The sequence below is a fragment of the Erigeron canadensis genome, chromosome 2 (assembly GCF_010389155.1).
Source record: "Erigeron canadensis isolate Cc75 chromosome 2, C_canadensis_v1, whole genome shotgun sequence".
In the NCBI taxonomy this organism is placed as follows: domain Eukaryota; kingdom Viridiplantae; phylum Streptophyta; class Magnoliopsida; order Asterales; family Asteraceae; genus Erigeron; species Erigeron canadensis.
The window spans coordinates 31,489,730-31,501,583 of NC_057762.1; the positions used below are offsets into that span (position 1 = coordinate 31,489,730).

General features: G+C 33.5%; 1 protein-coding gene across 1 annotated transcript; it reads right to left on the bottom strand.

Annotated features, from left to right (window-relative positions):
- Positions 1–2,654: 2,654 nt before the first annotated feature.
- On the bottom strand, positions 2,655–9,202 carry LOC122588877 (putative RNA-binding protein Luc7-like 2). Its single transcript, XM_043761095.1, has 13 exons — positions 8,975–9,202; positions 8,698–8,750; positions 8,038–8,206; positions 7,866–7,929; positions 7,696–7,775; positions 6,458–6,611; positions 6,282–6,343; positions 5,321–5,395; positions 5,104–5,162; positions 4,689–4,770; positions 4,537–4,580; positions 3,492–3,716; positions 2,655–2,973 (listed from the first exon to the last, which is right to left on the bottom strand). Exons 1-13 carry the CDS (start codon positions 9,119–9,121, stop codon positions 2,952–2,954), a joined length of 1,236 nt encoding a protein of 411 aa, XP_043617030.1. The 5' UTR covers positions 9,122–9,202; the 3' UTR covers positions 2,655–2,951.
- Between the last annotated feature and the right edge of the window lie 2,652 nt (positions 9,203–11,854).

The following is an 11,854-nucleotide window of genomic DNA, read 5'->3' on the forward strand; positions in this document are numbered from 1 at the left end:
AACGTGAAAGTGTTAAGCTTAACCCGTACTTGCCCTAGCCTGGTTAAGTGCGTTGATGTGGTTGCTCGGGTAGCTCCTTGCTACGAGGTATAACGTGAAGAGTAATACGGGAGGTCTTACCAGCCCCATTGTCATTGAACATACGGATTACTCCTGGATTGGCTTGCCATTCCTTAACGACACTGATGGACTGCTGAAAAGCTTATCCATCCAGTCGGGTGTGAGGTTCCCTGTTATGTCTTATGACCGCCTACACACAAACTTACACCTTATATGTGATGAGTGACCTATGTCACACCTAATGTAAGCGACTTATGTCACACTATACGATGATGCTTATATGATATATATGAAGTAAAAGATGACTAGGCACATCTAGGGTGATTCAACCTATTATGATGATGTTTGATGCGATGATATGTTATGTATGATGTGATGCATTGATGTGATATGTGCCTTAACGATTTAATATGACTTTTATATAATGTTTAAATGGACAAATGTTTATCAATGAGGTGTTATCTTACTTAGCTAATTCGTTAGCTAACACTTGCTCTTTTAAAATGTGTTGTTCCCTCAGGTCCAACATTAGTGAGCAGTTGATGTGAGAAGACGTAAGGCATGGGTAGATGATCTTGAAGCTGGCTATAGTTTACCCATAGTGGCTGCTCGCTTTATACATTTGCTTTATGTTTAGATAATAATGACTTGTCTTGATTATGTAGTCGGCTGTTTAATGTTGGGCAACCGATGGGTTTCCATTTGAACTTATTTTGATGATATGGCTAGTAACACCATTTAATGAATAAACCAAATAGATTATGTTGGTTTGGACTTTTAAAGTTTACTTTCGCTTTCTTTTGACGCTGTTAGGCGAAAGTTTTTGGAAATCCATATTTTTAAACGACGGGTGAAACACAAAACATTATTAATACCATTTTACACATTCCATATAATGTTATGGCACGCTACACAATGATCGGCGCTATAGATAGTGCTACATTGCATCTTTATTAGTTGTTTTTAGAAGGATGTTGAAGCATGTAAGAATATACGTATGATCAATTATATTTAACACTTACCTTCATGTGGTATGTTTTTAATCATCATCAAAACTAAGGAGTGCATTATAAATGTTATAACTTTATTAAACCATGTATGCACCAATAGTTATGTTCCTCTATGCATCTCTGTGATGGGTAAATCTCCATAAAAAGGAAGTAATACTCCATTACCTATTATGGATTATAATTATATATTTTTCTATAAAAAGTTTTTTCTACTGGATTTTAATAGTTTTTAACTATTCATAAATAACGGTAGTGAAAGAGTGGGACTTTTAATTGGTAAAAAAGAGATATATTGTCTATAAATTACTCTAACCATGAGTGATGAATCGTAAAATGTGACTCTGAGATGTGTAAATGTTTTAAAAAATAACAAAGAATTTGTTAATTGAACTGAACAAGTTTTTTTTTCTTGCTCGCATTCTGTTTAAAGAATAATCCATGTCAAGCTAAACAAGACAAAAGTTAAAAATAAGTATCTTGATTATTTGCTTAAAACCACGAAGTATCTTTTAAACATGAAATGAAAAGTAAAGAAAGGAATAGATTATTGACAGGTTTTACTTTCTTCAAAGATACAAAGATTAATTCTATCAAATTACCATAAACAAAAACACAATTAGGTTTTTGAAGTACCATTTCGGGTCAACAGCACTGGTCCTTTGGTACCTATACTCTTCTGTCCATAAATCAAAAAACTTGATTATTTGAAAGAGGCCAACGATTAATAAAGTTTGCCTTCAATTGAACCCTAGTCTAAAGACCCAATCTTTCACAAATGAGTATTATTAATCAGTGTTTTCAGACCTAGATCGGCTTTGGCTGGTTGCGAAAGAGCCACTCAAACATGGGGAACCCAGTATATTCTACAAAAACCTTCAGTTCTCATACGAGCTTTGGAGACCAATTTTTTGAAGTAAATGGTGATGGATTTATTATGGGTGTGTTGCTTATTTGTGCCAAAAAAGCAGCACATCAAGATTCAAAACCCCCATACTTTGAGCACTAACTGCTGCAGGGTTCACCAATTCAACGGACGGCTCCAACCAGTGAACAGGTGTTATGAAACGTTCATGCCATTTTCCAACTCCATAGAGTATGTAATGCCGTAGCCATTACCAAATACCCTTCACCACTCTACCACAGATTAGAGTTTTAAAGAAACAGTCATTCTATTCCATACTAAAAGCAGGCCTCATTCAAATCAAACCTAATCCAATAGATATCCAAGTTACGATAGTCTTATCTCCTCTAAAACTCAAAGTTCAAATATAGTGAACGCACTTACAGTTTGCCCTGTTTCACAAGCTTTGCATAAAATCAAGGTAACTTTCCGTAGTGTTACAACAATGAATGATCGTCGATGTGTATAAACAAAGGGGACTATTACAACAATGTTATGATATAAAAAGACTAACCTGTTACCATGTGATCCACTTTATTAGGTATGATAGATGACCCAATTATATTCACCATATTTGACGTCTCACATGAACCGAATTCTGTATGTATATATGTATATTACACATGATACACGGCATATACATGCTACAAATGTAAAACATTAAGATTAAGAACAGGTTCATATTTCCACAACAGAACCATAATCCATATAAGAAAAGCCAAGCATACACTAACACCGATACAAGGGTTATTTTTGCACTTAAAACTCTGAACAAGGTACTCGCAACACTACTATACATAGAGCTGCTCTAGAAAACATAAAGGTTATCCGGAAATTAAAAGAAAACACAAAGACCATAGTTTCTTCTAGTACCCAATTAAAAACATTTGCAAACTTAAAGTTAAAACATCACCACATAGAGAAACAAATGTTTGCCGAAGGACTAAAGAAGAACCTTCTGTCATCCACTTTTCAGCCCCTTACGTCTTACGGTCACGGCGCCTGCACAGTAGTTCAAAAACATCTTAATGGCTTCAATATATACGAATATTAATTTTGGTCACTCAATGCATGCAAATAAAACTGAGCAGGTATTCGCATATGCATTTATGTGATATTAAACAGCATGAGCCACAAAATCAGTTGTAATAAAACACGAGGAAAAGGTGGATGAATATGCTTTTGCAATTGAAGTTGTAATAATAAACCAGTTGGATGTGATCATTTAAGAAAACAAATAGTCGAATAGACCTTTATTGAAAACTGCACAGTTTACAAAATAAAAGTTCCCAAATTGTGTTTAAGACATAGGTAAATAAAAGTACATATTTATCCATAAAATATCAGACAGCCACTTTTGTAGCAGCAGGTATAAAACTGATTATACCAACCTGATTATTCATTTATTTGACCATTAAATTGTAAAAAAATTTGTTTCCCCAAACATAAAAAAGTACAGCTGTAACTTGATGTCCCTTAAAATTGGGGTAAAGTGTGAAAGTAAGTTATAGAAAAAGAACCTTGAACGATCATAATCCCGGTGACGGTCCCTTGAGCGAGAACGTGATCTTTGCCGATTCCTTGAATCACGATCATAGCGGTCATAACCATGACCACGGTCATTATTCCTATCACGATCTCTGCTACGACGGTCACTGTCCCTTGCACGGTCACGGTCACGGCTATTTGCACGAACCCGGTCTCTGCTTCCTTCCCGTTCGATATCCTTGTTTCGTTCTTTTGATCTAGGTAGATTTTCAACCACAGCAACAGTTATCCATTTAAACCCAAAAGGAGATAGATAAACATTGGCAGCAGAGGTGGGAAAATAGGCGGGTTTGGTAATAGTTTTAGACAATAGTTTTAGAAAATAGGCGGGTTTGGTAATAGTTTTAGACAAAATGTCAATACATCATAACATTAGGTCCAAAATTGCTATTAGTCAATAGTTTTAGACAAAATGTCATCTGTGACTACAAAAGCTTCTTGGATATAAAAGATTACACTTTCACAATAATCACGGTAACTTTGCTCCACAGAATTCCAACTGCGCACTTCCAGTTCAAGAGAACTTCAAATTTACACATATAATAATATTTTCAGTTGCACACACATTTAAAGTAAAAATTAGTTAAGCCGCATATTTTCAGCCTTAAATATTATTAGTAGTACCATAAAGTAACTACACTGTTAGCGTGTACGGTAACTTTAGCATTTCAAGTTAAGATTAGGTTAATTTTAACAAAAATAGTAAAACAGAAAGTTCAAATCTAACAGAGACTTGATCGTGAACCTGAAACGAGTTTGGAATGAGACAGTGCAATCCAAGAGTATGTAGCCTTTCCAAGATATAAAGGGTAAGGGAAATAAAATGCAAGTTAGTCAAAACTAAAGTTTGGGCAACTTTCGACACGCTTGGACAGTTGGACATTACCTTTCAAACTTGCAACTTACTATGTTTTTAAAGGTTCATCAGTTGGAAATGAATATAATCAAGCTAGGACGGCCTATTCATGTCACATTTTGCAGACGCAACCATTAAAAAAAGTACAAGACAAGGGTTACCTTCTGTCATCTTCTGGAAGCTTCCTTTTGAGGGTTCTCTCTTCCTGTCATAGTAATGAAAAAGAAACATGAGTGATTTAAATGAGAAAAAGTCCCAACAACATAAAAGTGAACAAGAAATCGACCAGTATGGATATCAAAAAATACATTACCAGAAGGTCAGCCAACTTCTCACGGATTTGCATATAGCCAAGGTGGAGCTTTCCTCCAAAATGATCCGCTAAGCGGCGGTCACTGAGATAAACGTTAAAAAGGAAGAAAACATAACAATTCATAAAATTCAACAAACAAAAATATGAACCCGTCACAATTATAAATGTATCATAAAACATCCCACGAAATTTTTTAACTAAAGGTAGGATGATCAACAAGCATAGTGCAGAAATTAAAAAACGCACATTCGTTAGCTGCAAAAGTTTATCCTCGTAAAACTGGGCCCAAAAGCCTGCTGGTGACAAGGAGGTATAATCGCCAGGTCAAACAGTGAAGTACTTAAAGCCCCAAATACTAGTTCTTGTCATCCTTTAGATAACTAAATAAAAAGAGCTACTCAAATAGACAAATTACCTGTCATAAACACTTAAAAATGCTCCACAAATGTCACAAACGCGTAACTTCTGATCGGTCTGTAAAACGCAAATAAGATCGTCAATGAAAACAAATTTAGAACTACAAAAAATATATATCGCCGTTGCCACAGCCAATTTTTTGGCAAATACATCGGTGTTCAACAGGCTTTAAGATGACAGAAAGAAAAAAATTGTGACTTTCGTAGTGGACTTACAACTCGCACATCTGCAGCAGTATACTTAGAGGTGTCTGTAACAGGTTCCTGCCGTGGAGGAAAATGTATAGAAAGCTACACAAGAAGAGAGATATGTAAGGAACAACCAAAACAGACCCATTTTTATATTTTGAAACTTATTGACCAAAATGCTAATCAGATAGGCAGCTCGTTTTGAAGTACAGATAAAAAAAAGTCCCGGCAAGGTTGAGTGACCCAACCTACCTTTTTTTTAAAATTTGTCCATATAAAAGTGTAAACCCATTAATTATGATTACAAATCATAGGGTTGTGCATTTGCTTACATAGTAAGAGTGAAAAAAATTGGAGTGTTCGATATCGGGGTTAGCAAATCCAGGGTCCTCATCAACGGTTGACATCACATTTCCTAACTTTAAAACCGTTGTCTTCAAATTGGGAGGGCCTATTATAACAAAATATTGATAGTGATATTAATCTAGATCTCTATAAGGCCATGTCCATTTTTATTTGACGTGTGTAAGATAACACACAATCCATTCATAAGGAAACTGGTTGAATAGCCAGCCCTAAGGTAAGCTAATTGATCACCCTTGTCAATCTTTCATCCTTAATTAGATTAACCTCACAATTAAATATAACCTTCATAGTTACATCATATGGTAGAGCAGCCTGTTACTCTATTAGAGCTTCAACCAAATGGGTGCAAGTGCATGTACCATTTGACAGCCTAGAATCACTATCCTCCTGACCTATCTCACAAATTATTACAATAATACTAGCACAAAAAAACATACATCATGTCATTTCAAGCTTCATATGAGTACGCCTTGACCTAGGGTGCAATATATTCCATTGTGGAAAATACTAGCTCACTCTACAATAACGAAAAAATAACAAAAAAGTTCTTAATCTGGATAAAATATATTTTGGGAAACAGCGAGATCAAAGGCAATAAACATAAGCATCGGGAAACGCAAACCTTTTTGAGTGCTTCAGCCTCTTCCAGTGCTTTCTGTGCTTCATCCAGCATACCTTGCTCACCTTAGAAAGGAGCCAAATTCACTTCATCAAAACATACTTGAAAATATAATCAACAAAAAGCATTGCAATAGGCATGATAAGTATAAAGTATATAAAAAAACATAGCCAAATTACCAAGATCTTCAGCTTTTTTCAGCTTCTCGTTAATCAACTCCTGGGTGCGAGCATCAGGATTAGCCACAGGCAATGGTGCCAATGGTGGGGGATTTGGAAGAGGTTGAGGTAAAGAAGCTCGATCTTTGTTGAATGCGTCTAATAAAAGCATCGACTGGCAGTAAAAACAACACCACTCAGAATGACAATTGAGAATAAACCGTCAAGTTTAAGGACTTCAAAAAAAAAACCTACTTAGCCAAACTTCAAAATGTTATGACATTGAATTTAATTGCACTGTACACACTATTCCCTCTTCCAAAAGCAGTCCACTTAACTATTTTTAAGATATCGCTATTTGAAATCAACATCTGTATAAGTTTTAAATGACTCTCTATTACACCTATCTTTTCAGAAAGATGCAACTTGAGAAAAAAAAAAGATGCTGAAAGATTTGTAAACAAGTCCCATCAGTACATGTTTAACCATTGAACCTACCTTTTTTCTGTAAGAAAGAGAGTATTTAATGAAACTTAAAATTCATCTGTGAACTTCTAAAAGAATTGCATTCTAAAAAGGATTATATTACATAGACTCTGACATGCATAACTTAAATAAAGAACACTAGTTAAAGATCCATTTCAACGATTAGGTTGATGATGGAATGAGAAATCTATTCAGCAGTGTGGAAAGGTATGTGCAGGTAATCCAGAATGCTCAGCCTATACGACAGCTTAAAATAAGGGATGACTGCTTAGCTTATTCATTCTGCGAAAACTGGATTAAAGGAACTTTAACGAAAAGCACAATTTTACTCTCAAGAAGATGATAGGACCCTCTGAAAAATGTTTTGACAAGATTTTTGCATCTCAATTATGCAATATGCAGATAAGCTCCCCTAATAAGCTAAGCCAACACCACCCATGACAAAATATAAGACCAAAAAATTCATTTAATTCAGAACTTAACCATTTTGCACACTTCTTTAAAGCATGCACCCAATATAGTTATTGTAACAAAAAAGATGTTCAATTTACAATTAATCAGGCAATATGTAATTTATACCCTTAAAGAATGTCACTGTTACATATATATTGCGAAACTTTTACGTAAATCAGTTGACGAAATTAGTAACTAAAACTAAAGCACAATTGTTATTCTTTCCTCTTTATAATGTCTCAGCACAAAATACAATACACTTATCATAAAGTTAGCACCTAAAGAACGCTACATTATGAGATATATAGAAGCAGATGTACCTGTTTGTCAGCTCTTTCAGTTCTGAGTTGTTCAACTATCTCCAAACATCGTATCTTCATATCTCCTTTTCCTTCCAGATCTGGATAAAATATAAATAAAACAATCAAACATCATGATTGATGTGAAAATCACAGCAAAAGCACACATCAATTATGTGTAAAAAGTGTACCATGTAAATCAGCTTCTTTAAGCTTCTCTTTAATCTGCTTTGACAACTCAATGATCTCCGGAGTCTACACATTTATCATATCAGCAAATTAGTAAGAAAAATAACTTGACCAAACATGCAGATATACAAGAAAGATCCAGAAATATCCCAGCAACAAGCAAATTAAATGCACCTGTGTAACCTCTGAAACAGAGATAGCTATAGCCGCTTTAGCATCCTCCTCACTCAGACGTTTAAGAGCCCTCGCAATTTTTCTGTCACATTCAACGATGAGCCGGTCTATAACATCCTCCAACTCCCTGTCATAGTTATCTTGACCTTTTGCCTTAGCTTCTTGGTATCTATTTACCAGTTAAGTAGCACTAATACTGAAAAATCTCTGAGGGGAAATAGTAAACGAACAAGGACGAACAAGATTTTATGTTCATTTACTTACGCAAATAGACACGTAATCACAACATAAGAATTTTCATTTATTACACCCCAGGACATTTGCTAAGTTATTTTGTTTGTTTATAGTATAAATTATAATAAAAAGGTAATATTCAAGCGAACAAACACCATGTATATTTGTTAACATTATGTTTTTAAAGTTCCTTTACCTTCCTGTATGATCTAACACGATCACTCCATTCTTTGGACAAAAAAAAACATGTGTTCGTAATCTGTTGTTTGTTAACACAAAAGTCCATTTTGGTTAACCTTAAGAAAAAAAACGGATTCGTTGGTCCATTTGAAGCCATAGATAGGAAAGCTAGTAAACATATACAAAGATGAAAGTCAATAACATATTAAAAGTGCAGAAAAAAAAAAGTAATGCGAAAAAGGATACTCTTTTCTGAGCTGAAACGAGTGTACCTTCGGGCAGGGTCCCATATCCATTTTCTGGAATCAATTACAATATTAATTGTATTAATAATCACAACCAAAACAATATAACACACACTCACATACATACACACACACACACACACACACATATATATATGTGCAATCTTAATAACCTAATTTGTAAAATCAACAACCAAAAACCATACATACAATTAACATATTAATATTAACGTATATAGATATAGATATAGATATAGATTAGGGTTTGGGATGCATACAGTGAGTTGAAAGAGTTCGTGAGGGCAAAGGCCGACTAAGAATAAACGACAGACATCACGATCGTAATACTTGCGGTTGACCTCTGTTACGTCACCGTTGCGGTTAGCTCCCATTAACACATCCAGCTGCTTTCTTATTGCATCCATCGCTGCAAAGCAAATTCGTTGCGCGAAACCACGCGGGCTGTGGTTAGGGTTTTGTTACGAGTGTGTTTTTGTTTTTGGGGAAAATAACTGAGCCTATAAATAAGAGACCCGCAATTCAGTTATCAGGGGTCGGATCGGGTTTTTTATAAAACTATCTCCAAAATGGTTTTTTTTAGGAGTGTTCGTCAAACCGTTAAAATCGGACCAAACCGAGGTACTTTGATTGGTTTGGTCGGATTGAGTTGTTAAAGCTTGGTCTGACATTTTAATATTTGAAAAACCAGGTTCCTTGGTCCGGTTACGGTTTGAGCAAAACGTAAACCGTCAAAAACCAGACCGGACCAAAAAATATATATGTATATATATATAATATATTTACTTCACATATTTATCAACTTTTACCGAAGATATTCTACTTACATATTTTAGTATTATGCGCAATATATTATCAGGTATTTTAGTTCAGATATATTATAAAAAAAAAAAATTGGTAGACAATTATAAGATATTCTAATAAACATTTATTTATATTATATAAATATACTTTTTCTTTCATTCTTTCCTATTTTTAGTTTATCCTTTTATTTTTTTCATCTTCATTACTCCACTATTTTCCACTCAAAGATCAAAATTATAAGACTCAAGTCCTTCATCACCTTTAATATTTCATATTTTGTGAGTATAAGACACAATATAATTATAACTTTATAAGTTTTTTTATTAATAATATTAAGATCATAGTGTTCGTGAAATTTATTTGAGTAATAAAAGAAAGAAAAAAATATATATACAGAATATATATGCATAAAATTATTTGGGGATAAAAATGAAAAAAAAAAAGAAATCACGAAACCGTTGAACCGGTCAAACCGGACCGGCTTACATGGTTTGGTTTGGTCCGGTTTAACAACACACCTAGTCCGGTTTAGTTTGAAATAAGTTGAAACCGCGAATCCTAGTTTGGTTTGAGATTTAGTCAAAACCGGACCACAAACACCCCTAGTTTTTTTTTTTAATTTGGTCGTGGATATCCTTTGTCATTGAAGTTGGTCTAAAATGAAGATTTTTTATCTATGTTCTTACCTAAGGGCATGACCTTAGACCAAGACGGATCTAGTAATTAAAATCACGTGTGTTCAAATTTAAGTTGGGCAAAAAAAATTCCTCCCCCACATTCAATTGCGGGTCGGATCGGGTTTTCACGAATACCATATATATTAAATCGAAATTATTTCACAAATCGAGTTGTTTCACAGATTACTCATTAAAACTTAAGCGAAATTCTCATAAAATTCCCGACATACCTTGTTATAACATTAACTCAACTTATATTATGACCATTATCTTTACTACGAACAAATGAAATGGGTTTTATTATTGTAAAATTCCCATTATCAATATTCATTATTGTTAAATTTTGATTGGTTCCTCGTTCTGTTCGATTTCAAGTTTCCTCCCCATGACCACTATTAAATTTTGCTAGACTAGTTGTTCGGGTATTATTATACACAACATCACTATTCAAAAAAATCTTTTTGCTAATTTTAGTATTTTAAAGATTAGAGATTTTGAATTATAAATGAAAGAAGAGTGACTAATTAAACTCTAAAAGTTTGGTGGTATGCTACTAATGAACAATTAGGATTTCAATAAGAGCTCATGTATCTTTTTCTATTGTTTTATTCTATAACTAATGGACCTAGGAATAAAAACTATGTGTATCTAATTATAATTCATTTACTTTAAATAGTTTAAATGAATTTATAATTTACCTAGGGTTAAACTATTGGATAACATGTATCCACTCATAAATTTCTATATGCTTGCTATAAATTTTTCTGATATAACATAGGTCCGTGGACCTAGTTTATAATAACTTAAAAACGCACTTGCTTTATACTATCTCCAATACTATTTTTTTGTTTGTATATAGATGTAATGATGTTTGTATAGTTGGAGGTAAAACTAAAAGATTGTGTAAGGATATGATGTGGCAGCTCAGGGATGCCTAAGGGCGTCCTTAGCATTAGAGATAGCCTAAGGTGCAATTGTATGAAAGGTGTTCAAAAGTCAAAAATATAGGGATCCGAATTTGTTATCCGAAAACCCAATCTATTTATATCATAATACTCAGATATCCAAAATTCATATTCGGATAGTAAATTTAAAATATTCGGATATTTCAGATATCTGAAAAGTCTATTTCTTAAAATAAATTTCATTGTTTTTTAATATCTGAAAATAGCCAAAAACCTGAAAATCTAGTTTCAATATCCAAATTTGAATATTTCTTACTTTTAAAAACTTCAGATATTTTTTATATTGAAATTTGCTATTCGAAATTTTAGATATCTTAAGTTCGGATATTCGAAGTTTGGATATCTAACTCTGAGCACATCTAATGTATATTGTATGTATACAACAAAAATAAAGAATGTAACTCGCATAGTATGCAATGGTTGATATTGTCTCAAATATGTTTAAATTCTATTATTTTAGAAATTAAATATAACTTTTATAGACTACAATTAGTATACGTACTTTGAATGATAGTGGTCGGGTGTCGTTAGTGGTCGCTTAAAATTATCTATCATCTAACAAACGTATATATATCATCTTTTTTACTTGTTATCGTAATATTTTATAGTAAGATTGGAAAACATTATGATAAGAGTTATGTTATTATAATAATTATCAACAACATAAGTAAAATAAGATGAACATAACACATAA

Bases quoted from the DNA above. Each gene is read 5' to 3' on its own strand.
- LOC122588877 (XM_043761095.1), bottom strand. From the start codon at position 9,121: ATGGATGCAATAAGAAAGCAGCTGGATGTGTTAATGGGAGCTAACCGC. The intron at 7,776-7,865 runs GTACACTTTTTA...TATTTTATCCAG, and splicing joins TAAAGAAGCTGATTTACATG to ATCTGGAAGGAAAAGGAGAT. The intron at 2,974-3,491 runs GTTCTTTTTCTA...ACTACTGTGCAG, and splicing joins CGGGATTATGATCGTTCAAG to GCGCCGTGACCGTAAGACGT.